Below are 25,451 nucleotides of genomic sequence, written 5' to 3'. Positions count from 1 at the left end.
TGTAAATGATATGAATATGATGCAAAGTTTTGGAAATGATATGAATAGATGATGTTGAGTTGTCATTTGATGAATATTGACATTTATATATATTTAAAATGGAACAATTGTTAGACCACTATATAGGACCAATGGGAGCATAATACAGGAACGAAAATGTAAATAAATTACAATTAAAAAAATAGAAAAATGTTTGATGGTTTTAAAATGTCATGAAGACAACAGCTTTCTTGACGGTTTTAGAATGTCATAAACAACGACATTCTTGGTTTCTACTTTTCATTTTCTTCAATTTTTCAATAGGCAACTCACAAATCATTTTTGGTATGCTAAGAAGAAAGCTTTTTTTTTTATGCTAAAGAAGAAAAAATTTTGGTTTACAATCATTTCCTAATGTGAATCTACATTTTTTCTCCATGGTTGGCTATGTGACGAAGTGGTAGTTTACAATATGTTTGCCGAGCCTCATTTTTGTTTGTTTGAACTAGGAAATCAATTGATTTTTGTTTGTTTGAATTAGGAAATCAAGGCCAAGGAATATTTCATGGCTATGGGACGAAGCCTTGAAAAAAACAAAATGAAAATGAATTGAGATTTAAAACTTTGATGATGTGTAGGACTATTAATTCTAGAATTTAGTTGTTATGATCTACATGTTTATTGTTAGTTTTATTCCTTTACAAATATTGTGGTTGTTTCATAAATTTCTTTTGGCCATTAAAGATTGACTAAAACACTTTTTGGAAACTTTGTTGGTATTTTTTTTAGGTTTTGTTAGAAAGTGAAAGTATCACTGTATCTCATCCATGTTAAGTTTATTTATTTTTACTAAGTTGAGTTGTTTGCATTTAATTGTTATATCGTCTTTTTGTTTATGTCTATGCATTTGTTAAGTGAATTTGAGTTTTTAAATACAATGGAGTTCACACAGTTCTTGTGGTTACTTGGAATCTACTTGAAATGAGTCCGCTAAGGTATTTTACTTTGGTGCTGTTGTTTATATTCACGTTGAAATTCTCTTGCAGGCTCATTTGAACTTTTGGTTACTATTAAAGTTGTTAGAATCTACATTTTTTGAAGACGTAGAGCGTGAAGTATATTCCTTAAGTGGATGTGGGAATACTTTCTCCATGTGAAGACACAATTTTGCTCATTTTCAGATATCAAATTTAATTTACAGCAGCAATTAAGCTGCAAACTCTGCCTAATTTCTTGTTTTAGTTTTAGATTTGTGTTTCGCCATCGGTATTAAAATATCTGTACAGGTATTATTATGCTGTGTGGTGGAATGTGATTCTACTGCGACAGCTGATTACCTTTACAAAACATGTGATGGAGTGGAATTTGGAAGGTCATCAAATATTCTTGATTTGAGATTTATTCCACACTCGATGGACACTCTATTAGCTCTTGAAATGTGAAAGGAGTTTTGTTATGAAAGATCATTTTATGCATCCAAGACTTGTAGGAATTTTTGTTATGCACCCTACTTTCGCACAAATGTGTGCACAAATGTCACTTCTTGATGTAATTTCATTTTTATAACTTTAGAACTAACTTTGTACGTCCATTTATTACTTGATGTAACTTCATAGTTATAACTTATGTTGACATTACTCGAACTCTTTATGAAATTATCAATGTTTCTTGACATATATTTCTTGTGATAAATGATAACTTGTAGAAATACAAGTTATTATATCTATCTAAATAGAATTATGTGACCAAAATGCATAAGAAATGTGTCAAAAAGTATAGCTTATGCTATAAATTCATAAATATTTGGAAATAAATTTTACATAAGCTTTCATGTCTGTTTTACCTTGTTTTTAGTGTCAAAACGTAGGATTAAGAACAAAGGAAGAAGCTAGTGAACCGCAGAAGAACACACGTGAAGACTAGGCGAAAATGCCATATCAATAGACGAGAAGAGGTTAGCTAGGAGACAAAAGTGGTAGGTGAGTTGATGTGACTTAACATAGGAGCATCTTTCGACGCTGACATTCACAAAAGATAAGATTTCTCGCCTGAACATGCTTATATAAAGGATTCCATCACAATCAAGAAAAGCATTTGGTCTAATCTGAATGGGCTAAACTCTAGAGAATGATGGAAAGAAATAGTATTTCCACTGTCTGCGAAGTTTTTCTTCATCTTCTCTAGTCAGTCTATTTTTTCCATTTCTTTTATTTCTTTGCATTGTATTTGTTTATATTTTACAGTGGCCAAAGGTCTATATTCTTTAATACAATGTATATTTAATCCATTCATCTCTTAACTATTCATTCATCCTTGTATTATTTGTAGTTTAAGTCTTATGACAAGTTCTTGATAAAGATTAGCTTATATTTCTTGTCGAGTTAGTTGAGCTATTTCCATCACTTGGCCAGTATATATCGCCAACTAACCAACAGACAAGTAGTAAGAATATGGCTAACGCGCACAAGAAGGAGTTTGTCTCCAAACTCCACCTTGATGAGATAACTTTCATCATTTATATCCCGAAAGGAGAACAAGTGTGGGTATTAGGCACAGAGAGGTTGTCACCCTAACGTGAAGCTCTATTAAGTCTTGTAAGTGAAGCGTTCTAGATATAGCTTGCTTAATGCAGCTTGGTCATTTAGATCTCGAAAGGTGACCATGTGTGGCGTTTCAAGACTTTGAGAGGATCTCGCCTTAACCGCAAGTACGTTAACTAAGTTATATCGCATCAATGATCTTTGATTGCTTAATTGCCTGGTAATGCATGGATTTTCCTTTACCTCCTTTTATGCAAGTTAGTTCTCAACTTCATCTTGCATCCATCTTAATTTTTCGTTATAGATTCTCTAGTGTAGATAAGTAAATATAGTTTAAACTTACTCTTATTACATTGTATAGTTTATTCTTTTATGTTGCCTAAATGCCTATTGAACACTAAAACTAAGCTTTGATATCAATTTTCTGTGTTTGGCTCTGGATCATCCTAATAAATCTATTGTTTCGCTTACATTTGGGCAAGCAATAGGAAAACTTGTACATGACAAAGACTTAGAAGTATGTGATGAATAGAGACATTGTGAGCATTTTATATGCAATTATCATGTTTGTACATAATGAAGAGATTCATAAGGAACGTTTTCCATGCAATGATCTTAAATCAATGACACATTATGAAGAATGAAATATAGTCCGAATTCAAGCAATAAAGTTGATGTTATTACATGTTTCCTAGGGATAGTTCTTAAGATTATTATATTTGACATTTTATAACATATTTATATAGTAAATTGAATATAATTTTTTTATTTAACAAAATACTTGTATCGGCACTTTCAATAACGTCAAAAAGCATTGTTTTTCTAAACTACAGTAGTAATTTTTAGTGGCGCTAAATATGTACTTCAATACACAAAAGATCTTTGAAATGGCCACAAATTAACCTTCACCGACAATATTATTTGTCACTAAAACACCATCTTTAGTGACGAGTGCACTACGTCATTATAAAAAATAAATAGTGAAAAAACATATGTTACTAAAAGTAAGCATTAGTAACGTGTAATGTGCAAATATTTATAAAAGTACATCTTTTGCAGTGCACATTTGTTGTGGCCCTTAAACTTTTAGCTACGCAGATACAGCGACAGTCCTAGCGACAAATGATATTGCATCACTAATACTTTTAGCGACATTTTGTTTGTTTTAGTAATGTTTTTAGTGCGCCACTAAGAACTCAATTTCTTGTAGTGCGTGAAGCTTCTATCGCATATTCATAAACATAAAAGAATATAACTTACATAAGTCTATCGCATATTCATAAACATAAAATAATATAACTTGTATAAGTCTCCAAGTCAGTTTTACCTAGTTTTCAATGTTTTATACTAAGATTATAAAGAAAAGAAGAAAGACCATGAATCGCAGAGGAGCGCATGCTACACGATAAGATGCTTGTTGGAAACTAAACATCTCTAGGCGAGGAACCACATAAGCGTCCGATATGGATTCACTGGCAGACAAGAATGCTAATCATAGTTAACGTGACTTAACAAAGACTACAATCGACATTGACATGATCAGAAAAATAGAAGTTTATTACAGAAATTAAAGTAGTCTATATAAAGTCTCCTTCTACACCAAGTAACCTATCCGGTCTATATGGACCAAAACCTAGAGAGCTCCATTGGAGCCGACAACTTTTTGTAGAAGTTCATCATTTTCTCCGGTCAATCTTGTAAGTGAGAGCATAAAGAGACAACTAGAGAAAGATCCACGATTTTCTTCCCCTTAACTTGTAACATCTTTCATCTCTTTACTTTCCATTTTTGTATTTCATTGTAATGTATAATGTTTATATTGTAAACTGACCTAAGGCCTACATTCTTTAATACATTACAAGTTTATCCCTTTTCAATCCACCATGTATTTAGTATTCATTTGTTAAAGTGTTATAAGTAATTTAAGCTTGTGATAAGTTCTTCATAAGAAGTATAACTTGTAAGGTTTATTGTGTTAGTTGAGCTTAATCTCATAGTTTGGTCAGCTTTTGTCGCCAACTACTCGGGAGAGTAAGTAGCAAGGACATAACTAACACGTGCAAGAGGGAGTTTGGAGACAAACTCCACCTTGGCTATAAGGCCCTAATCAGGAGAAAGGAAGTGCTACATGAGAAAGTTGTGCAGATGTTAAGCAAGTTAGGAAAGTAGTTCAGTATTGAAAGGTTGAAGGCGCTAGGACCTACAAATTTTGAAGGAACTATAAATCCAGTAAATACCAAAAAGTGGTTAAGTTGGGTTGAGAAATGTTTTGGAGTAATGGAATGCTTTGAAGAAAGAAAAGTAAAGTTGGTGACGTTCTTATTGCAACAAGGTGTCGAGGATTGATGGATTCTGTATGCAACAAGAGCAGAAGGTGTAGACTTTGTCACATGACAAGGATTTTAGAAACGATTCAGAGAAAAGTTCTACCGTCCTTCATTTATCGATTGGAAAAGGAAGTAATTCTTGAGTTTAAAACAAGGCAATATGACTATCGCGATGTAAAAGAGAAAATTCACCAAACTCAGGAAGTATGCGATATCCTTTATATTGGATGAAGATGGGAAGTGTAAGCGCTTTGAGGAAGGTTTGAAGACGAAAAACCGAGTGCCATTGACAGCAAGCACAGATTGGTTGGACTTCTCTAAGTTAGTGGACGCATACATGTGTGTTTAGAGTGCGTTGGCTGAGGAAAAGAAGAGTTCTAAGGAAAAGAGATCAAACACGGAAATGAGCATAGACAAGAGAAGTGATTAAGGATTTAGTAAGCAAGTTAAGTCTTGTTTTATTCAAGGATTGCATTGGAGAATCGATCAAAACCCTAAGTGCTTTGAGTGTGGTAAGCAACATTTAGCAATTTACCATTATGGCAAAATTTGTTTTAAGTGTGGGCAAGCTAAACATATTAAAGGGTATTGTCATGAAAAGGCCAACATTGGCAAGGAATCTACACGAACAGGAGTAGCTTCTCACTATGTTCACCAAGTTTCACGATGAGATCTTATGTTTTAAGTTTTCACCTCTCTAGGTTTTCAGAGATTGAAGTCAAGCGAATAATGGTTCTCATGCGTTGTAAACTAGTTAAGGAGGGAATGGAGATTTACTTTGTGGTCTTACATGGCGTACTAGCCATGGCATCTCATCATACATTTCAGTGCACTACCTAGGTTGGTGAAGTCTAACCCAAGGAGCCAGAGAGCCAAGGAGTTAAGTCGGGGAATGGATAGCCCTAAATGTGTTTTGCTAGGAGAGGTGTTGGGCGACCGAGGCAAAGGACAAAATTGCACCTTTACACCTAAGGTTCCTGCCACAAAGAGCAACGTTTAATGGCGAAGAAAGGAAAGGAGACCCTGAAGGATGTCCTTGAATTGGATTATAGATGACAAAAAGGAAAAATGGCAGTGGCCGGAGTCTTATACTCTTAAATACCTTGGTGCAAAGAGAAGCGCCTTGGTAGGAAGAAGAATGACGGTGGGAAGATCAAGCTTGGTTTTACTTTATGCAAAGTAAATTTTAAGGGTTGTAATTTGTAACGTTTGAACTTTGCAAATGCTAAGTTCATAAAGAGAAGTTCAGTTATTTCGTTGTTTTGTAGTTATCTCTTTGAGTTTGTCGCCTAGGAGTTAAAGCTAAGTTGTACTATGTAAAAGTACTAGGCAATGGAATAAAGTCAAAAGTTGTAACTTATTTTCCGTTGTGTTTATCCTTCTGCTTATCGCCTACAAGATGTTGAATTGAGTAATAGGAGTTAAGCAACGAAGCTAAGTTGAAGAAATATTTTTTGCAGTAGAAAGTTGGAGGGTTTGTAAGGCTCAATGGAGAAGCTTTACGAAAAGAGACAAGGGAAGAAGTTATTCTGCTTACTAGGTGTTCAGTGCGTCATCTCGCAGAAAGATACGCGATGAATGTCTAGGCGGCACATCCTCATCTGGTCGCGATGAGTGACATTTTGGGGGATGGGGGCATGACATTAGTGATTAAACTTTATCATTCGTATTCTAAAAAGATAACAATTATGGTGACTTGTCGCCAAGAGGCTGCCACCCTTAAAAGAGAGGTAATATCAGTCTTATAAGTAACAACAACTTCTAGATAGCTGACAATTAATTAAGCCTTATCATTTGCATCCTAAGAGGCGAACGAGTGTGGCATTTAAAGCATTGAGAGGTGCTCACCTTAATTAAAAGATAGTTAACTGCTCCTTACAACATCAAGGCCTACCGCGTAGTTTAATCGCTTACAGCGCGATGAACTTCCTTCACACTTTCTTAACACAAGTTAGTTCACTTTCAACTCTTGCCCCACTTCTTGTTACCTTTACAGAATCTCTAGTGTAGATATTAAATTTGGCATTTAGTCATAAATTTGCTTTATACTATATAGAGTTTGTATACCGCCTAGATGAGAAGTAATCTTTATAACTAAGATTTTTGATAGCATTTCCCTGTGTTCGACCCTAGCCTACCAAGGAAACCCTCTTTGCTTATGCTTGGACGATCGAGAGGAAAACTTGTATTACACGCATGCCATTAGAAGTTAATAGGAATGCATCTATTATCGCATAAGCCTATTTTTGTTGCCTGATAGATGCTCAAATTATAGCTTTAACATGACATATTTATTATCACTTGCATAAGCACATAAACCAACAAGCAGGTACGTATTTAAAAAAAATTACTGTGATAATGGTCAAATATATATTTTTTATTTTACTTGTTATTGTTTTAGTATGTTTTATGGAAAAAAATTTATGTTAGAATTTTGTGAGATTTTGTGGAATTTTTGTATGTTTTAAAATAAAATTTTGCTTGGTGGAAAACTTGGTATAAATTTTGGATCAATGAGTGTACTTTAAAAAAAAATTAAGTTTAATGGTATTTATGAAACTTTTCAATAGTTCATAAATATTTTTGGAACAAAACTTTAATGGTCTTCATCCAAAACTAACGGTAAGGGAATTTTTGACTCCTTTTTAAAAGTTTAATGGTATTTTTAAAACTTATTTTGAATGTTTAGTAGTATTTTTTCACAAATTTCAAAATTGAGGGACATTTTTATAATTTAATCTTAGCATGTTGGTCTTCATTGTTAAAATGTCTCGCTAAGCTGCAATGATATTAGATGTGACAAACATCCTAAACATCACATATTTAAAATTAGAGCGTTTGTAAAAATAGCAAAAATATTTATGAAAATAGAGCAAATGTCACTACATTTTCTAAATTACAAAAATAAAAAATTTAAAAGTACCATTTCATAGTCCTCTTATATATCTAATTGCTTCTCATATTTGTCATATTTGCAATATGTAAAAAAGAGATGCTATGAGTTATTTTTTTCTAATATTTTTTGTCATCCGATACAATTTCTAATTAATAGGGGATTGTTGACTTTTTAGACTGTTTGATAAAATATATATTATAAAGGAAGAAACGTTGGAAGGAGAAATGATATCTATAAACTTAATTTAGAAAAAACAAAGGGAGTATCTAACCGAATCTAAACCATAGGTCACAGTGGTTAGATGGGAGAGAAAGAATACCACCGTAGCTATCAGCCGATGGCATATGCAAATTATGGAGATTATTTTAAATTATAGAAACTAAATCATTATGCATAAATTGATTCATTTCATTTAATTAATGCTTTCTAATTCTTGGTTTATAGTTTTCTATTTACATGAAAAGTCTGAGCAGTTTTTAAATATTTAATTGCAAGAAGACTTTATTACAATAATGTTAGTGTTTAATTTTTTTGCCTTTAATTAATATTTATCAGGTGATTCGTCACTTTTATTTCTTCTTCTTTTTTGTGATTTATACATCTTTTCTTTCAAATTTCTTCGATTCCTCTTTAAGATTTTCTTTCTTGTATTTTTATTTATCTTTTTTTTTCTTTCTTTTTTTTATATTCTCTTTCTTTCATCGAGTTCCTGATCAACACGATCGTTAAGCATTGTCAACACGATCGCTTAGATTTGAAGTCTTTTTCTCATCGTTTAAAAAGAAATACACGATTGTGTGGATATGATCTAATCGACCACTTACCATAACCAATATAATCGTTTAGCATGGTCAACGTGATCATTTAGATTTGGAACTCTTTTCTCATGGTTTAAAAAAAACTATACGATCATGTGGATATGATCTAAACGATCGCGTTTATCATAGTCAACACAATCATTTAGCATGATCAACATGATCGTTTAAATTTGATGTTCTTTTTCCATCGTTTAAAAAGAACTACATGGTTGTGTGGATATGATCTAAATCATTGCTTACCATAATAAAAATGATAGTTTAGTATGGTCAACATGATCATTTAGATTTAAAGAATCTTTTCCATCATTAAAAAAAATACGCGATCATTAAGATTTGATACTACATACACGATCACGTTTAAAAGAAGAATCATATGCATGTGTGTGACCGATTAATCGCATGTTGATTGAACCATCTTTTTACTTCTCATTGTGGACATGTGGGCTTTTTCCATTTTTAAAATTCTTTTATACAGTGTAAGTATTTTGTTGGTTTGTTATATTTTTAAAAAAAATTATTTTTATTTTTCTCCAAATTTAATTTTAATTCTATATTTTAATATATCTCTCTCAACCTTCCATGAAGGGATGGGTGTGTGTATAAAAAGGGACATGAAGCATAGGGATCGTTGCGTTTGGGCATTTTCAATAGAAGAATCCCTAAATAGAAACCATGTCTCTTGTTGGAAAGTTTGTGAGTGAATTAGAAATAAATGCACCTGCCGAGAAATATTACGAAATCTTCAAAGATAAAGTTGCCCATATTCCCAATATTTCCCCAACCATCTTCCAAAATGTTGAAGTTCATGAAGGTGATTGGGACACCCATGGCCATGGCTCCATCAAAGTTTGGAATTACACCCTAGGTATATAAACGATCAACATGACTATGACCTCGACCTCAATCTTACTGTACTTACTTTTTTTTTTTCTTTTCATTTGTATATTTCCACGATGGATGACTTCTTTCTAATGCATCAATCTGCTTGTTTTTTTACGTAATTTGTTAAGATGGGAAAGCTGAAGTATTCAAGGAACAGGTGGAATTTGATGACGAGAATTTTGCAGTAACTTTGATTGGATTGGAAGGAGATGTGTTCGAGCATTACAAATCTTTTCAGGGAACATATAAAGTTGTACCAAAAGGTCCGGAGCATAGCTTGGCAGTTTTGACTTTGCAATTTGAAAAACTTAAGGATGATTCTCCTTACCCATATAAATACCTTGATCTCATGCATACCATCACCAAGGACATCGAAGCTCACCTTAAATAAATGTTGTCTTTTTAATGTTGTGATTGGATCTTTCATATCTATATTTCTCTCCCTCATGTCTTGGAGTGTGGGTGTGATTTCATACATATGTTTTGGAGTTGTATTTTTCTTTTGGAGTGCACTGTCAAGCTTGATTTGATTTGGGTGTAACTTTTATAACTTACTATTGTGAGTTCTATTGCTAATAAAATAAAATCATGGCTATATTTTATAAAAAGTTGATGAATCTCAAATATTAATGGTTTCTTTATTAAATAAGTAACATGCAATGATTTGATTTGATCGATACTTTCTCTTTCTCACAATTTTTTTTTTTTTTTAAGCCCTTAAGTTTGACTTGATCTCCTTGTGCCTTTTATTTTCATTAAAACTTAGAGATATTTTTTTAATTATTTTGACTATCGTCATTACTTGCTATTTTTGTACACTACAATAATTGAGATGAGAAATTGAACCTTTTGTAAGGTTATGTCAAATACTAGTGACTGCCATTTGCTATTTTTTATAAACATTCACTTTTCTATTACTTTAACTAATATATGTTCTAAAAATTTAATTGATAATGAAACAAATTTTTCATTTGTTATTTTAGTATTCAAATTAAGCAATATGTAAATTAATCAAAACGAGGAGACAACTTTTGTTACTGCACCACAATTGAGATATATACAATAACTTTTGCATCAGTAGCCATCAGCCCAACCTCAAAAAAGTGAGTATTTTAAAAAATAGCACAATGAAAAAAAATTACAAATTATAACTAAATTTGATTGAATATCTTAGATAAATATTAGAGTTTTTTTTTTTAATATAACAAACCGGTAAAACATTTACATAGTCTAGAACAATTTTGAAAATAAAAAAAAGTGTACAGACCCAGGATGAAAAATACCAAAAATACCCTAGTCAACACGCGATTAACCGACCACACGCGCGCGTTAGTAACCTTATTCTAAATGATTGTATGCTACAATCTAAACAAATGGTCTACGATCATTTGGGTCATAATACATGATCATGTATTTCCTTTTAACAATGGGGAAAAAGGTTTCAAATTTAAACGGTCATGTTAACCGTGGCAAACGACCGTGTAAATCATGAAAAAAAATCGCGTTGATTATGATAAACAATTGTGCAGTCCAATGTAAATGATCGTTACAAACTTCAAATCTAACATTTCAGTTGATTATGCTAAACGTTCATGTTGACTATGTTAAACGATCGTGTTAACCATACTAAATGATCGTGTTAATTATGTAAGCAATCATTTAGATCATACCAACACAATCGTATAATTCGTTTTAAACAATTGGAAAAGGATTTCAAATTTAAACGATTGTGTCGACCATGGAAAGAAATTGTGTTGACAATGGTAAATGATATGAACAACACGATCCCGTAGTTCGTTTTAAACAATGGAAAAAAACCTTCAAATTTAAACGATCATGTTGACAAAGGTAAACGTCCGTGTTGATCATTTAAAATGACATTTAAACGATCTTGATATTCTCGAATATGAGAAAGAAGTTGTAATCTTGGGAAATTTGATTAGTCTGAAAGTAATAATATTTTGAACCATGTACAATAAGAATGTCTCGTAATTGTAGTGTGATCTGGTATGGGATGCCTTATCTTGTTGTGTGATCTAGGATAAAATGCTCTTTTTTGTTTTGTGTTCTGGAATAGAATGTCTTGTTCATGTGGTGTGATCTTGAGTAGGATGTCTCATACTTGTTGTGTGATCTAGTAAAAGATGCTCATTGCTTTCTGTGTGATCGACATTGGAAGATGCACTATTTGTTTAACCCCCCCCCCCCCCACACACACACACAAGTAGCAAAGGACATCCTACGTTGAACTTGCAACCTTGATCACCTATTGTGTCCTTGTAGTCCCATCATCTTGGTAGTGGCCACTGTTACCTTGCATAACATGTAGAAGCTAGGTGGGAAGAGTCGAGTAGCTGTTTTGAGTTTGTACTTAGTCCATTTTAAAGCCTCATGTACAAAAAGAATCAAATGTACTCTTACGATTTGGTCATCAATGAAGTTTCTTTGTTTCATGCAAGTTCAAATTCCATGTTTAATGGTGCTTACATCTGTTTTTGCTTACTAGGCGTTCAACGTCTTATCTCTTACGGGAGTTATGCATTTAGTGTTTAGCAGCACGCCTCCACTTGGTCAAATAAAGTGGTATTTGGAGCAGGGCATGACAACTTATAACTTTAATAATCTATTGTTGATATACTTTGTAATGATATACTGAGTTATTTCGTTCATATACTTATTCAAGTGGTGTTTGCAAAAATAGCAAAAAAAATTATTATAATAGGACCCATGTCACTACATTTTCTAAATTGCAAAAGTACCAAATTTAAAAGCGGATAACCCTCTGATAATCCTTCGATAGCCCTCTGATAACCGTCTGATAACAGTCTAATATCATTAATTAATTGTCATATTTGTCATATTCGCAATATGCAAAAAAATAGATGTTATGGGCTGTTTTTTCTAAAGTTTTTTGTCATTTGATGCAATTTTTCCTTATTTAATCAATAAAATAAACTACAATAAACAGAATAAAATTTTGAAAAAATAAAAATCATGTTGTAAGTATATCAAAACCGTAGTATATATAATATAAGTACATCACAACATTGATATACAAAACTGATATAAAGTAAAAACAAAGCCAACGTAAAAGAAATAAAACAAAATGATTTGAAATCCTATTTAACTCAAAATACACATGAAGAGAAAAATCACAGAAGGAGTTAAATTACTTCGATCAACGACCATTATATTTCATATTGGAAATAATGTGTCATTGATATTCTAAAATCAAGATTAAGATAGAAAGAACAAATTGGTTTTCTCATATAAGAAATGATGATTAGGCCTTAAAAAGTAGAGAAGAATTACGTACATTATTGAAGAAACAAATTGCTTTCCCATAAGAGAAAGAATGATTAGGTGTTAGAAAGTGAGCGAAGAAATAATGGATTATTAGGGAATTAAAGAAGAGGGAAAAAAATAATTTATTGAAGGGTAGTTTGGAAATAACAACAAATTTAAGATATAGAGTGTTTTAAAAAATGAGGATTTTTCCACATTTAAAAATTCTAAACCAATATCCTATATTTTCTATAACATATTCTCAAAACTCTACCCACTACGATTTTTCAATAATTAAGACTAAGTAAAAAATTGAAAGATAATTAAAAGGGAAATTTTCATAAATATAACAAACTACTAAAATATTTACGGCTCTCGTAACAAAACCCATAAATGTAGTCATTTTTTAAATATTCTAGGTTTGCCCTTCCGTCTTTCTTCTCCTCTTCGCTCTGATTTTTTCTATCTTCTTTCTTCCTTGCTCTTTTTTTTTCACGTCGTTTAGATTTAATTACCCAAATCTGATTTTTTTCTATCATCTTCTTTTTCTCCTTTTTTTTTTTTTTTTTTGCTGCAATTTTTTTCTATCGCCTTTCTTCTTTTCCCCCTTTTTTTAGGTTGTTTAGATTAGGGTAACCAAATCTAAAAGATCGTGTCTAAAGAATGTTAAAAAAATCATTTAGATTGAAGTAGCCAAATCTAAACGATCGTGTAAAAATAATAAACGATCATGTAAAAAAAAATGATCGTGTACTAAAAGAATTAAAAAAATCGTTTAACCAAATCTAAACGATTGTCTACCAAAGAATCTAGAAAAAATAAAAGATCATATAAATAAATATAAACAATCGTGTACCAAAAGAATCTTGAAAAACTTTGTTTAGCCAAATCTAAACGATCGTGTAACCAAATTAAACAATGGAATTGAAAAAATAAATCGTTTAGATTTGGCTATCCAAGTCTAAACGACCAAATTTAAACGATCATGTACCAAACAATAGCCAGATCTAAACGATCGTGTACCAAATATATTACAGTCGTTGTTGACGGCATGATTGACATGACATTTTTTGTATTTTCTATTGTGAGTTTGTGGGCTTTTTTCATTTTTGAAATTATTCTAAACAGTGTATATTTTGTTGGTTTGTTATACTTTTGAAAAGACCCCTAATTAAAACTTAGTTTCAAGAAACTAAAATAAAAAAAGGAAATAGTCATGAAATGTGATCTAATAAACTTTAAGATAATATATCACTACTTCAGCATAATATAAGTTCCATTTGAATACAACTACAGAAATATATAGTTCTAAAAGTGTTAACTTACCCACACACCGTTTGAACATCTTTCTTGCAATAAAATGAATAATAAAGTGGACTAAAAATGTAACGCCCAACAATTCGATATTTCTTTTTGGTTTTGTCCATTGTCATTGATATTAACTGTGGTTATGGAAATTTTAAATTTATTGGAAGAACCTTACCATTTTGATTTTCTTGAGTAATTAAGGTTGGGAATCCTTATTTTGTTTAAGATAATAAGTATTATTTTTTTTACTTTTATTTTTGTTGGAAATAATTGGGGAAGCCCTTATTAAACTAAAGTTGGGTTTTTTTTTTTATTATTGAAGTTAGGGGTGAAATAATCTAATTAATGGATTAGCAAATTAATTATTTGCCTTGGAAAGGGTCAAGGGTGGTTTAATTGAAGAGAGAGAAAAGAGGGTAATTGAAGAGAGAGAAAAGAGGGTTTATGGATTTCTTTTATTATTTTAAAATTCTTTTAAAAAGGAGGCATTGGGAGACGTGAGACTTCTCATCTCCCCAAAGAAGAAAAACCCTAGCCGCCGCCACTCTCCGCGCCGCCGCCGCACGCCGCCGCCAGCTTCAAACACAAACCTCGGAGCCGGCCGTAGTAGAGCCGAACCACCCTCCCAGCCGCGCCTCGTCTGCAAGCCGAAGCCGGAACTCGCCGAGACAGCCGAAGCCAATCAGCCGCGCGTCTGCAAGTCGAAACCGAGCCGTCGCCGAGCTTCCAGCCGCGTCGGAAGAATCGATCAAGCCGATCCGCGCAGCCGAGCGCCGTGTCTGCAGCCGAAACTCGCCGCGCCGCGTCGATCTGAGGAAGAGCAGCCAGCCACGCCGCGCCGCGTAGATCCGCGTGTGAGCCGCGCCCGCGTGTGAAGCCGCGCCGCGCGCTTCCGCGTAGCCGAGCCGCGTCTCCCTCCTGTTGCAAGCCGAGCCGCACGCGTAAATTCCTGTTGCAAGCCGAGCCGCACGCGTAGATCCCTGTACCGAGCCGAGCCGCGCCTGCGCCAAGCCGAGCCGGTCCCTGTCCTCTTCCAGCCGAGCCGCCAAGACTAATTTGGCTCCATCCACCTAAATTTTGGTAATTTAATTAATTAATGTGGCATTTCCCAGTAAGACTCCGTGCTTCGGGCGTTAATTAAATTAATTTGGGACTAAATTAAGTTATTTTCCTTAAGGGACGTCTTGGACCAAGTAATTGCTGCAGCGCGGGATTTCTTCAGTAGGGGCTCGAGCACTGCAACCTCTCTCTAGGGTAAGTTATTTCAAATGAGTCTTGAACCGTTAGTCGTTGGCGACCTAATTACGAATTTTGGCATATTAAACAGTTAGGACCTCGTCGCTTGGAAAGCGTACTGCCTCGCGGTTAGGACTCGACAAGTAAATCTCCAGGTAAGAGATTCTACTACTAGCCTCATGTTTAGAAGTATGAGACTATGTATGCTCCAATTTTTCATGTTAAGGATTAGACAGTACGATGCCTGAAATAAATGTTAGTATGATGCAAATGGCGATATGGTTATACCATAGTCTGTTATGTGTGGCGAGAGCTGTTATGACTATACGACGAATGTCGAGACGGAGAGTGTAGAGATGATTTATGTGATATGTTATATGCTGATGCCATGTGTATGTATATTGCGATGAGGGTACCTGTTAGCTTAATCTGTTAGAGTCGTACCTGCATGGGTGTCCTTCGGGATCACCACCTATTGAGGACTGTGTGGTCCGACGGGACACCGGTCTAGCATGGATATAGATATGACTCAAGTGACTCGACGGGGTCCTCGCATCCCGACTGTCCTAGGTGTCCCCCGGGGCACCGAAGACCAGAGTTACGTTCCTACGGGAGCGCATGTTGCACGTGTTCGGGAACGTGCCAGAGATTGGGTACCAGTTACAGGACTCTGACAGGAAGTTAACAGGCACCTAGTGGGACTAGTAGTGGGTCCCTTACTGAGTATTTTATACTCACTCTCTTCATTTTATGTTTTCAGGTAGAGGACGAGGCAAGGGCAAGGGCAAGCTGGCGAGCGACCCGAAGTGACCGTGGAGGGCCATAGGGACTACTGCTTCCGCTTATCTTTATTTCAGATTTTCGTATTTGAGTTTGAGTACTTTTCATTACTTATCATCTTTTTATGTAGATAGGGCCCGAGTAGGACTTTAGAACGCATTACACCTTTTTGCCTAACTACCTTGTTTAAATTTTCATAAATAAAATTTCTTAAACCTTATGCGTTTTAATAAATTTTTGACTTAAACCACTTGTTCTATATTTAGTAACGACTTCGATTCAGTATAAGGAGTTGGGTCGTTACAAAAAATTTTGGTTGTCAGGAACTGACATTTGTATGTCTTAGAAAATAAAATATTTATAACTTTAAATTTCTACCTCTATTTATCTGGTGTAATTTAATCGAAATCGAAAATATAGTGAAATAAACTAAAATATTTACAATATATAGTAAAATTTTGAATTATAACAATAATAGGTATTGATAGACTTCTATTATTGTCTATCAGTATGACTGTTAGAAGCATATCAGTGTCTATTAATGTCTTTCAATAATAGAATCTGAAATTTTCTTTGGTATATTTTATAGATAATTTGTAAAATTTACAACTTTTGACAATTCCCCTCCAATTTTTTCTCCTTTCTCAATTATATTTATTAATTAATATTTATTCCTTCTTTTATTTTGATTATGATTTGTCTTGAAACAAATATTTATAGTTAGTTTTAAATAGGGTTCTTTTTAAAAATATAACAAAACAGCAAAATATTTATATTGTATAGAACAATTTCGAAAACGAAAAATGCTTATAGGTTCACAATGGAAAATACTAAAAATATCTCGTCAACAATGCACGTAATACATTTTGTACATGATCATTTAGATTTGGCTATTATTTTCATACACGATCAGTTAGATTTGATCGTTTACATTTGAATATCCAAACTTAAACGATTTTTTTCAAGATTCTCTATACACGATCGTTTAATTTGGTTACATGATCGTTTAGATTTGACTATTTTTTGGTACACGATCGTTTAGATTTGACTACCCAAATCTGAATTTTTTTTCCTCAAGATTTTTGGTACATGATCATTTAGAGTTGACTACACGATCATTTAGATTTGGCTAAACGATTTTTTTCAAGATTATTTTGATACACAATGGTTTAGATTTTGCTAAAAAATTGTTTATTTTTTGTACACGATGGTTTAGATTCAAATCTAAACGATTTTTTAAAGATTATTTGGTACACGATCGTTTATATTTAGCTACCCAAATCTAAAGAACGTTTCTTTTTCAAGATCTTTTATATTTAGTATACAATCTTGAACAACCAAATAATAATTTGAAAAAAAATTAAAAATAGATATTTTATATTTGATACACGATCTTGAACCAAATAACAATTTGAAAAAAGAATAAGAGGAGGAAGAGAAGAAAGACAACGGAAAGAAAAAAAAATCGCAGAAGAAGAAAAGAAGAAAGACGATAAAAGAAAAGAACAAACCTGAAATATTTAAAATTTATACAGGCTTTTTCATTTTACTAGACTGTGTCGTAAATATTTTATCGATTTGCTATATTTATGAAAATTTCGCTTTAAATTATTGGTGTGAATGTTAAAATTAAAAGTCCACTGATTTAATAAATATGGTTTTAATTTCCGAACAATAATTGAGAGTTAAATAAATTATGTCAATGATATATATGGTAATCAATACATACTCTATAAATTAATTTTTAATTTAAATTAATAATTTGATAAATATTAGGTTTGATACACAAATCGTTTACAAAATAAAAGGAAATTATTTAAGTACAATAAAAGTACTTAATGAAATGAAAGAATCATTCATACGTGAAAATTAAATGATTAAAATGTACAATATTAGTATTTAATAATAAAATGAAAAATAATTCATATACGAATAGTGAAGCAATCTAAACTAATAATTTATAAACAAATTATGGATAACAGCATTTATTTTTAAGTTGACTTTTCTCTTTCTTTTTATATTATCTTTTTCTGTTTACATCTCAGGGGTCACATTTGCCACCTCACGTCCAATCAGAATACAACTTGATAATTTATACAACTCCCCCATGGATCCTTACTAATATAATTAAATAACCATATTTTTCAATATAATATATTTTAAAAAATATTTATAAAATATAATAAATTTTAGATTTTATCAATAATAATGGATAACAACATACTTGTATTGGTACCTATTAGTAAATTTAATAAACAACAATAGACTTAGATCGATGTAAATATTTTATTACCTTTTGTCATTTTCAATAGCTTTCCAAAATAAAAGCAAACTATCTATAATCAATCGAAAAATGTATCAACTTCCAATCTAAAATATCAAAAAAGATTCTCAGACCATAATTAATTCCCACTCAAACCACAAAGAAAAAACAGGAAATGGGATGACAAACACAAATACAACACACAAGGGCCAATAATGTATTCACCGTCGGTGGGGTGAGTCGCGGCGAAGGTGGGGGTGGGGTTTTTTGGGGCAACAACCAAATTTAATTTGGAGGTGGGAGTTTGATAACGTTCAGGGGTAAGGTGTAAATGCTCAACATCCTCTAAAAAAATAAATTTATAAGAACATACAATATTTGGTGGCCAAAGAAACAATAAATCGAAAAGAGAAACCTTCTTTTCATAAAAGTTTTGAAAAATGTCTTCAACGTCTCAAAAAAAAGTTTAACAAGATCCCTGTTTTAAAACAAAATACAAAACGGTCCAAAATAATTTTTAAATTAAAATCGAAGTGACCGACGATCCCAAAAAGAAAGTTTCGTATACAACAAATCTTCAAGTCAACATCAAAATATCGTTCAAGCAGAATTAAGAAAACCATTTCTTTATGTTTCTAATCAAATCCCCATAACCATCTAGCAATCGTCCCATCAAATACTCTCTTACCTTTACCTAAAAAGAGAATTCGTGAAAAGATCGAGTATTTAAAGAAAATACTCAATATGCTCTACTACTAGGAACGGGTCATGCAAGCACATACATCATGGTTTCATGCTTGTCTAGTAGGGTCTATTCCTCTCATTTATCATGGTTTAGTTTCTTCTAAAGTCCTTATATGGACAATTACCCTATTTTATTCATCTTTTCCTCTAACAACATGAAGTATTATTAGCATTCCCTTAAGGCGAGCTCAATTATTCGTATGTTGGCTCCAATAGCGAAGTCAGACCTTAGCTAAAATATTTCAGTTTCTCTAGATGTACAATAAAGTTTTTTCTCAAAAATAATTGCTATGACATGTTTAAAATTTTCGGGAAGCATACAAATGCATGAGGTCTTACAATCATAGTCATGTTTGCTAAAAGGCAACATTGATGCATACTTCATCAATGAGTACATGCAACAAAGTTTGTGATTTCCTCTTTTCACTAAATTCTAGATTTTGATCTATGTAGTTGTTAGGTGATTCGTATTTCTATTTCATACCATGGTAAAATATGGTTCCTATGTTTCTCATCATGGTCACCAAACATATATACCTTTCAACATGGTCATCCAACATAAACACATCCAGATAGTCATCAAGTATTTATATACATATATATATACACATATATACATACATACATACATACATACATACATACATACATACATATATATATATATATATATATATATATATATATATATATATATATATATATTTATATATATATATATATATATATATATAACACATGCCACCAACCTCTTTACCAAACCTCTTTCCATCTTTCATTCCCCTCTCAAATTTCAGAAACCGTACCCCTTCCACCGATAACGTCTCACCGCCATAATACCCTACCCAACCTTTCTCTTTCGTTGAAGCTCTGCCGCCACATGTCGTCTACAGGTCTGTCGTCGTTTACAAATCTTTGACAACCTTTGTTGCCGTCTCTGCCTCTCGTTTACAGGTCTCTGCCACTCTTCCGCCATGCACGACCTCCCTTTCATCCAACCTTTGTTGTCGTCTATAGGTCTCTCATTGATGTTATTAATTCCATTCCTGAATACCACACACGGCGAATTCAGTTCAAAATTTTCCCACAGCTTATTCGTCCAATGATTCAGCATTCCTGCTCGTAAAAAATAAGGATCGACATGTCCAGAGTGTGCTCCAATGAGAGATTTTAGTATGCTTGCTCACTGAATCGCATCATTTTTCTCTACTATCGTCTTATGTGATCAGTCAATTCATGAAGTCAGTAAATGTCTCGACACATAAAAACATTGAATAGGACTCTTCAGGCTAGCAAAGGATTCTTTGGTACGTAAGATAGATTTAATCAGTTTCGATCGACACTCATTCAAGAAAGAAAAGAACTGGCTTAGCTAAGTTGAGTTAGCCTGGACCTTGTTTCAATATTGACTCCTAGATGATAGTAGCCTAGATTTTACTCCCAAATTAAAATTTAAATTTAGATTTTACCTCCATTTTTATCTCAAATTTAAATTGTAGCCATAAATCTAATTTTATCCCAAGATTGAGATTCGTATTTATCTCAAAATTAAATTTAGTCATCTTATCCAAAAATTAAAATTGGTCATTTCAAATTCTTGTGCATTCTCAGGACAAATTACGGTATGGTAGAAAACTCATCCTTATCTCAAATTAAAATATGGTTCCAAATTTTATCCAAAAAAAATCATCAAATTTAAATTTTTATCCTCAAATCAAAATAAGTTGAGAATAAAACCTTAAACTTTTATCAAATTAAGGGTTGACCATTTTTCTTATTTCAAATTTAAATCAAACTCATGTACCAAATTCATAGTTTGATTAATTTGATATGTCAAATTGAGCAAAAAAAAAATGCTCATATTTGGACTTCAAATTTATCTTTTTTGAGATTCACTCAACCATACACGTGCATAAATCTCAAAAAGGAGCATTTGTTGAGTAAGAAATTTTGGAACCAATTACAAATTATCACGTCGTTTACTAAAATAATTGTATTTGGGATTAACTAAAAATTGGCATGTGTCCCAAATTAAATTTAAAGACATATTGGCCAATTCTAATGATGTCACATGTCTTTATTATGACAATTGGATCAAATTAATTATTTTAGTTCAATTAAATATTATTTACTTGGGCTAACATTCAATTGAGCCCAAAAATAAGTTTAATTTAGCCAAAGTTAAATATGACCCAAATCTATGTGATTGAGCCCATGGGTCTAATCCATGAACCAACTAGGCCCAATTCCATAAAAGTCTATCAGGGAACTTTATAAATAGAGGAGTTCTCTTCATTTGTGGGGTTGGAAATTTTTTACTCAAGAAGGTCTAGAGAGAATTCTCCTAAGAGCTAGAAGACTCCCTAACTCCTGAAGTCGACTGCCCTCCCTCGAAGATTGAAGCTCCTTCAAAGATACAATCTTTCTTCCAAGACTCTAACTTGAAGAATATCACGTGCTTCACTTCCTCAAATCAAGCGTAAGCATCCAATCGAGAGAGAATCAGAATATCAAAATCTAAAGATCGAACCACGTTGCATCAAATCAATATAAATACAACATCAACAAGTTCAACTCCACGAATCAAATTTCTCTGAAAATCTCGTGTGAAAAATTCCATTACGTTGTTGAAAGTCTCTTATTTTTATTAGCATTTTCCACCGTAATGAGGAAGGATTTTTTTTATTTTACCATTTGTTTTGCAAATAATATTGTAAAATGAAATTATAGCCATATACATATTTATAAAAGTCGTTTGGCTAGGTGAAGAAAGATATAATTCACATTTCAACGAAATCTACAATAACAATTACAATGAAAATCTTTAAATTTATAACATAAAAAAGAATTAAGGCACTATATTCATTCAAAGTGTTTGATATAATCATCAAAAGTATGTTCCAACAAAACTTTCATACGTCTCTTTTCCTTCATCATGATGGGTTCAAGTCGAAGCTTCATTCTCTAGCTTTGAATTTTTCTTTGGAGAGATTTCAACTACATCCACAAGTTAAGAATTTCATTAGTGTTCACCATCAAGCTCTTCAATGACAAATCATATAAATGACAAACAAAAATAAAAACAAAATCATAACGTCGGGTCAAAAATCAGAACAAGCAACAGACAATCCAATCCATGGATGGCTCGACTAGTAACCTAAACAACTATAAACTCTAATGTTTTAATATTAATTGCCAGTACTTTGATAAATCAACTGCACTCTATTAAAAATAAATTGGATATGTTGTGTGTTAGTGTTCTATATATGTAGCACGTACAGTGTTTTTGAATTACACTTTCTATTTGAATTCAACCAACCAATATTTGATTAAAACTAAACTATCTAAAGAACAAAATAAACTAGATCAATCACATTTCTTAAACTCAATCAAATACCAAACTAGAATCACATGATCAGAGTAAAGAGTTTTCTTGCAAACCAGAAAGGATATGTTGTAACGCCCCAACAAACTCGTTTTTGTTCGTCTTACTATTAATATTTATGTATGGTCTTGGAAAATACAAATTTATTGGGAGAACCTTACCATTTTGAATTTTTCGGTTTATTAAAGTTGGGATTTTCCACTTTTTTTTATTATTAAGTATTTTCTATTATTTTACCTGTTTTAGTATTTAGAAATTATTTAGTGAGTTATTGCTAACTGAAAGGAGGGTTGGTTGATTTTGGTGAGATTTGGAGAGAGAGAGGAGACGGTTGGTTTGGGTTATTTAAAGGAAAAGAAAAGAGTTATTGTCTTATAAAAAGCCTTGGGACTCGTGCGTAAAGAAAAAGAGAGAAATCAAAGAAAGAAAGAGGGGAAAAGAAAAGAGAAAAAGGGAGAAAAAAAAATTTATTAATCAAACCCTAGCCGCCGCACGCCGCCGCCGCGAACCCGAGCCGCCAAGCCTTCCCCTCTCTGTTCAACAGCGCAGCCGAGTCTGCAGTCCACCCGAGCCGTCGCCGAGCTTCCAGCCGCGTCGGAAGAATCGTCCAAGTCGATCCGCGCACGCCGAGCGTCCGCCGGAGCAGCCGTCTCTCGCAGTCGTCGCCCGAAGCCGAGCCGCGTCACCCTTCGCGATCCGCAGCTGATCCGTCAGCCAGCCGCGTCGCGCCGCTTCGATCCGACGCAGCGTAGCCGAAACGTCCGTCTGCAGCCGCCGCCGAGCGAAGCCGTGGTGTAGCCGGACCACCCGCAGCCGTCGCGCCACCCGAATCCAAAAGCCAGCGCCTCGTCGCGTGAGGACCCGACCCGGCCGAAGCCCCTCTCCGTGACCCGAAGCCCGGCCCGCGCCGCGTGCCTCCGACCCGGAACCCGAGCCGCGTGCACCCGCGTGCGAGCCGCACGTGCGTAGCCGCTGTACCAAGCTGAGCCGCGCCTGTCTGCTCCACGAGCCGCGCCAATCTGCGCCGCGAGCCGAGCCGATCTTCAACCTCCAAGGCGAGCCGGTCCCTGTCCTTTTTCCAGCCGAGCCGCCAAGACTAATTTGGCTCCTTCCATCCAATTTGTGGTAATTAAATTAATTATTTTGGCATTACCCAGTAAGACTCAATGTATTTGGACACTAAATAATTTAATTTGGAATTAAATTAAATTATTTTCCTTAAGGGACGTCTTGGACCAAGTAACTGCTGCAGCGTGGGATTTCTTCAGTAGGGGCTCAGCATTGCAACCTCTTTCTAGGGTAATTCATTCCAACTGAGTTTTGAACCATTAGTTGTTGGTGACTTAATTACGAATTTTGGCGTATTAAACAGTTAGGACCCGTTGCTTGGAAAGCACACTTGCCTCACGGTTAGAACTCGCCAAGTAAATCTCCAGGTAAGAGATTTCTACTACTAGCTCCATGTTTAGAATTATGAGGTCACGTATACCTTCAATTATGCATGTTGAGGACTAGACTGTACGATGTATGAAATTAATGATAGTATGATGCGATTGATTTTATGGTTACATGATAGCATGATGTTGTGATGACGAGAACTGTTATGGCTGCACGACGGGTGTCGGGATGGAGAATGTAATGATGATTTATCTGTTATGTTATATGATGATGCCATGTGTATGTATACTGCGATTAGGGTACCTGTTAGCTTAACCTGTTAGAGTCGTACCTGCATGGGTGTCCTTCGGGATCACCACCTATTTAGGACTGTGCGGTCCGACGGGACACCAGTCTAGCATGGATATAGATATGACTCGAGTGACTCGACGGGGTCCTCGCATCCCGATTGTCCTAGGTGTCCCCCGGGGCACCAAAGACCAGAGTTACGTTCCTACGGGAGCGCATGTTGCACGTGTTCGGGAACGTGCCAGAGATTGGGTACCAGTTACAGGACTCTGACAGAAAGCTAACAGGCACCTAGTGGGACTAGTAGTGGGTCCCTTACTGAGTATTTTATACTCACTCTTTTCATGTCATGTTTTCAGGTAGAGGACGAGGCAAGGGCAAAGGCAAGTTGGCGAGCGACCAGAAGTGACCGTGGCGAGCCATAGGGATTTCTGCTTCCGCTTATTCTTGTTTTGACTTTAGTACCCGAGTTTGAGTATTCTTCACTATTTACCATTTTTTTTATGTAGATAGGGCCCGAGTAGGACTTTAGAACGAATTTCATTTTTTTGCGTATTACCTTGTTTGGATTTTCATAAATAAATTTCTCAAACCTTATGCGTTTTACTAAATTTTATGACTTAAACCACTTGTTCTACATTTAGTAATGACTTCGACTCAGTATAAGGAGTTGGGTCGTTACTTATGTTGTCACCCTAACATGGGGGGAGGGTTACAACTTTAACAAGAAATCTAAAACTAAAACTAAAACTCTCTTTCATCTTTCTACCTCTTGTACACTTTCTATCACACCCCACCCCCCAAAGCAACGCAACTCATCATGCGAGAAGCGGCATGATTTTAAGAATCTCTGATGCATTAAACGCCAAAGAAACTCAGCTTGAGATCCTTAAGTTTTGCTTAATTGCCTAGCATTTTACCCTTAAATATAAAACACAAACTTAAGGCGATAAACAACTTAACACAGAGAAAGTAACCAATTCTTAAACTTTTATTACTTAGGTCATTCGTTTACAACACTTTACACAATCACATAAATCACTTAAACTTAAGCTAAACGCCTTGGTAGCCTTTCCTCGCCTAGCAAGCTTCTCATCCCTTCCTTACTTTGGCCTTAACGTCTGATAACTTGGGAAGTAAAACTTGAAAATATAAGTCAAAAGACTTAGTGAGGTTTTAAGAAAACCTTTCTACGAAATACCTTTTATAACATCATTGCTCAAATCAAATCGCTTAAACACATCTTTAAACATAATCATATCATTTCGCATAGACGCTATTTCACATGATTACACTTTACTCATATTCCCATTCCTTTTGCC

The 25,451-nt window shown here is 34.0% G+C and overlaps 1 protein-coding gene and 2 long non-coding RNA genes across 3 annotated transcripts; all 3 read left to right on the top strand.

Moving 5' to 3' along the window:
- The first annotated feature begins 9,190 nt into the window (after nucleotides 1-9,190).
- On the top strand, nucleotides 9,191-10,050 carry LOC103491908 (MLP-like protein 328). Its single transcript, XM_008452026.2, has 2 exons — nucleotides 9,191-9,425; nucleotides 9,571-10,050. Exons 1-2 carry the CDS (start codon nucleotides 9,233-9,235, stop codon nucleotides 9,831-9,833), a joined length of 456 nt encoding a protein of 151 aa, XP_008450248.1. The 5' UTR covers nucleotides 9,191-9,232; the 3' UTR covers nucleotides 9,834-10,050.
- A 4,429-nt stretch (nucleotides 10,051-14,479) lies between these two features.
- On the top strand, nucleotides 14,480-16,283 carry LOC127151231 (uncharacterized). Its single transcript, XR_007823998.1, has 4 exons — nucleotides 14,480-15,115; nucleotides 15,213-15,289; nucleotides 15,363-15,426; nucleotides 16,032-16,283. It is a non-coding gene; the product is annotated as an uncharacterized LOC127151231 (long non-coding RNA).
- Nucleotides 16,284-22,636: 6,353 nt separating this feature from the next.
- On the top strand, nucleotides 22,637-24,650 carry LOC127151230 (uncharacterized). Its single transcript, XR_007823997.1, has 3 exons — nucleotides 22,637-23,568; nucleotides 23,667-23,879; nucleotides 24,489-24,650. It is a non-coding gene; the product is annotated as an uncharacterized LOC127151230 (long non-coding RNA).
- The last annotated feature ends 801 nt before the right edge of the window (nucleotides 24,651-25,451 follow it).

Source organism: Cucumis melo, chromosome 10 (genome assembly GCF_025177605.1).
Source record: "Cucumis melo cultivar AY chromosome 10, USDA_Cmelo_AY_1.0, whole genome shotgun sequence".
Classification (NCBI taxonomy): domain Eukaryota; kingdom Viridiplantae; phylum Streptophyta; class Magnoliopsida; order Cucurbitales; family Cucurbitaceae; genus Cucumis; species Cucumis melo.
The sequence above is the reverse complement of the archived record's forward strand: the minus strand, read 5'-3'. Positions and strand labels throughout refer to the sequence as shown.

Coding starts and splice junctions, on each gene's coding strand:
- LOC103491908 (XM_008452026.2), top strand. CDS start 9,233: ATGTCTCTTGTTGGAAAGTTTGTGAGTGAATTAGAAATAAATGCACCT. Junction 9,426..9,570: donor AGTTTGGAATTACACCCTAG/GTATATAAACGA, acceptor TAATTTGTTAAG/ATGGGAAAGCTGAAGTATTC.